General features: G+C 40.1%; 1 protein-coding gene across 1 annotated transcript; it reads left to right on the top strand.

The window, feature by feature from the left end:
• Positions 1-1,541: 1,541 nt before the first annotated feature.
• chst1 (carbohydrate (keratan sulfate Gal-6) sulfotransferase 1) lies at positions 1,542-2,828 on the top strand (the record flags this gene model as incomplete). Its single annotated transcript, XM_079245000.1, has 1 exon — positions 1,542-2,828. The coding sequence occupies one exon, from the start codon at positions 1,542-1,544 to the stop codon at positions 2,826-2,828; it is 1,287 nt and encodes a 428-aa protein (XP_079101126.1).
• Between the last annotated feature and the right edge of the window lie 927 nt (positions 2,829-3,755).

The raw sequence follows: 3,755 nt of genomic DNA on the forward strand, positions 1-3,755 counted from the left end.
ATAACGTTATGTTTTACTATTCTTCCTCTTATTATTATTATTTTTATGAAATTGTTGGCTTTCTGCGAGCTTTAGTTGTTTTTTCAGGATACTTGCAGCAGGGTGGGATGCGTTCATATTGTCTCCTGCCGCTGCATTGGTAGGGATGCCTGCATCGCTGAAAAAGCTCTGCTATCCTAACCTGTTCCCTATGCAGCACAGTGGGCCCTTTTAATTGAAATTGTTTCTAAGAAGAAAGCTCAGATTCTCCTTGTGTGTCGTCCATGGTTATTATAAATAGGTTTTTTTTTCTGTTTTTTTTATTGTGACAGTATTACACAAACAGGTTCATCTTCATCAGGACAGAAAAAAACATCGGGCAGTTAGTTTTTGTTTGTTTTAACTGGAGCAGTCTGATATTTTGTGTTCATGCAGAGAATTTGAACAGGCTTAATGCACAGATAGTCTGATGTATCACTTCCTTTTTTTTTTTTTTTTTTTTTTTTTTTTTAGGAAGGGGGTTCTTTCCAGTCTCATGCCTGGCTTCTAAAGAGGTGATTTTACTTACCTGATTAAAGTTCCCAGTGTGAAGACCTCTGTCTGTCATTGTAGGCGCTGTTTGAAATTCTTGAACGGGACAAATCACATTACTTTCTTACAGTACCACTTCCCCTTGGCATGATATTGGCAATGAAGCTTGAAACCACATTGTTTACCTTGCTGGGTAGAACTCCCACCCTCCACTACTCCATCCTTTCAATGAACAAGTGGCAATGCAAAGCCACAATGCTTACACTCTCCAATCAAGTCACACAAGGTCCTCAAATTAGACACCAACTTTATGGAAGAGGCGGGGAGCAAGGATGGGTATACAGTGGAGGTGTGCTGCAGTACTTCAAGAATTCTGTGCCTCAGATATTTTATTTTTACACAACCAGAGCAATTATGTAATGACAATTGTTTTAATTATTAAAATATAGCTTTTTATGTTTTTTTTATTTTCTTCTTTAAATACTGTATGTACCCCAGTGTTAACTTGGCACTGATGCAGCTGTGTTTTGGCAGGCAGCTTCAGCTGACTGGAAAGAAACCAAAACAGAGGTCCAGAATTTTTATTTTATTTTATTTTTAATAATTTTTAATTAGTAGAAAAAAAACTGTAGCAGTATTGCTCTATCCATCATCACTATTTACTTAATGTTTAACTTTATACATAAAACCAATTAAAAATCTAGTCTGTTGGACTTATAATCATGAATAAAAATGCTGATCTAAATCACAGATGACTTGTGTTTAATTCCCAAATCAGGAACAATTCATATTACCGTAAATTGCTGCGCTTCAATGATATCAAGCTGTAATATTCTGCATCATCTAGTACAGGTCACCTTTATGTGAAATAAACAATATGTATGTACAGTATGAGGCAACTGAAGGCAGTTGTAATTGTATTTGTTGTTTTTGTGTTTTAACTTAATGGAATTGCTAGAATAAAGACACCATTTTCTTTATTCACAGGGAGGATCTGGCATAGATGACTGACTAGATGAAGTGGTTCAGCCATGCAATGTTCCTGGAAGTCAGTGATTCTGCTGGCCTTGGCCTCCATTGCCATCCAGTACACAGCCATTCGGACACTCACCTCCAAACCTTTCCAGTTGTGCCCACTGCCCAGCCCCCACAACTGTGGTTTGGGGGCTCAGGAGACAGACCCTCCCTTTGAACGGGTAACAACGGGTGGCGGAGGCTGCGATGACTATCCTTACTTTTCCATCAACGCCACCCGTAAACTGCATATTTTGGTCTTAGCCACTACACGTAGCGGCTCTTCTTTTGTTGGGCAACTGCTGAACCAACACCAGGAGATATTCTATCTTTTTGAGCCTCTTTATCACGTTTATGCCACGCTGGTTCCACGTCAGTCACACAATCGCAATCTCGCCGACCGTCGTGTGACATTAGGTGCCAGTCGAGACCTTCTGCGTAGCCTGTATGGCTGTGACCTCTATTTCCTAGAGAACTACATCAAACCCACACCCACGAACCATAGCACAGACAAACTGTTCCGTCGTGGCGCCAGCCGTGCATTGTGCCAACAGCCTGTATGTGATGCCTTTGGTCCTGGTGATGCGAATGTGGAGGAAGGAGACTGTGTGAGGAAATGTGCAACTCTAAACATGACCTTAGCAACAGAGGCTTGTCGCGAAAAAAAGCACGTTGCAATCAAAGTCGTCCGGGTGCCGGAGATTGGAGACCTACGTGCTCTGGTTGAAGACCCACGGCTGAACATTAAAGTGATTCAACTGGTCAGAGACCCACGAGGCATCTTGTCGTCACGGATTGAGACATTCAGGGACCCATATCGTCTGTGGCGTATTTGGAGGGCCACAGGGAGACGGCCTTATAATCTCGACATGAATCAGCTTACAGTTATCTGTGATGACTTTTTTGGCTCTGTTTCAACTGGTCTCAGCCACCCCCACTGGTTGAAAGGGAAATACATGTTGGTTCGATATGAGGATTTGGCCAGAAGTCCACTCCTTAAGACACAGGAGATCTATGACTTTCTGGGGCTGCCTATGGATAAAAATGTGAAACAGTGGATACGTGCAAACACTCGAGGCAGCAATGAGCCCTCAGCGAAACACAAGTTTGGAACAGTGAGGGACTCGGCAGCTAATGCGGAGAGTTGGCGTTTAAAACTGTCCTATGACATCGTGGAATCCACTCAAACGGTGTGTCAAAAAGTACTTCATCAGCTGGGATACAAGGCTGTGAAGTCAGTGGAGGAACTGAAAAACATGTCCTTCTCTCTGGTACAGGACAAAAACTTTGTACCTTTTTTGTAACGAACATAGTTCTCGAATGACTATTTTTGATATATTTATAATTGTTGCCTTATGAGTTCCTTAGTTTGTCTCATTTCTGTGATTTTGTTTCTTGAAATTTGCACTAAACTTTAAAGATGTTGAATGCACCATGGGAGCTACGGATGAATCCTCAGCGATACAGAACAGCACATCTCAAACATAAGTGATCAAGTTATCAAACAAGCTAGTTTACAAATGTCACAATATTATTTTTTCATGAACAGAATCAACTTAAAGGTACTGCCTTCATTCGTTTTCTGTATGCAAAATGTTGTTTCAGCGAGTTAAAATGTTTGCCTGTCAAAACATGGTAAAAGGAGACTCCTCCATAAGGCGGACACAGTTTTTCTTTAAGACCTGTTATTGCAAATTTTGACTGTACAAGCTCTATTGTGCAATAAATAGTGAATGTCGCAGTCAACCTTTACCAATATGGCATTTTTATCCACGTGGGAAGAGAAGCGATACTTTTGACAGATGCCATGCTTGCAAAGGATAATTGCAGACAATTAATAAGCTCTCAAGTGAAAGGGACGGACTCCCATTGGAGGTCACGAGTGTTTCATCAGAGGATTTACAACCATCTGTGATAGACAAACACACTCTAACGAGAGGTAACGCTGAATTCTTTATCACACAACTGAGATTTTTTAAGATAATTTTGACATTAAACAGAATTAATGTAGGTTCATATCCAGCTGAAGTACTAACAATGAGCCATTCTTTTGATTTATAACCTTATGTTTTGATTATTTTTTTTTTATTTAAAATTTTTAATTTTTTACTGCGGACATTAATTTACACAACACTCACCGCCTGTGATTCAATTATTTATGACACAGTTTCCTATTTATAGAACAGAGCTAAAAAAGTTGAGGCTTGTCATGTTTTATGTTACCTAATAAG

The sequence above is a fragment of the Telmatherina bonti genome (assembly GCF_933228915.1).
Source record: "Telmatherina bonti genome assembly, chromosome: 1".
NCBI lineage: Eukaryota > Metazoa > Chordata > Actinopteri > Atheriniformes > Telmatherinidae > Telmatherina > Telmatherina bonti.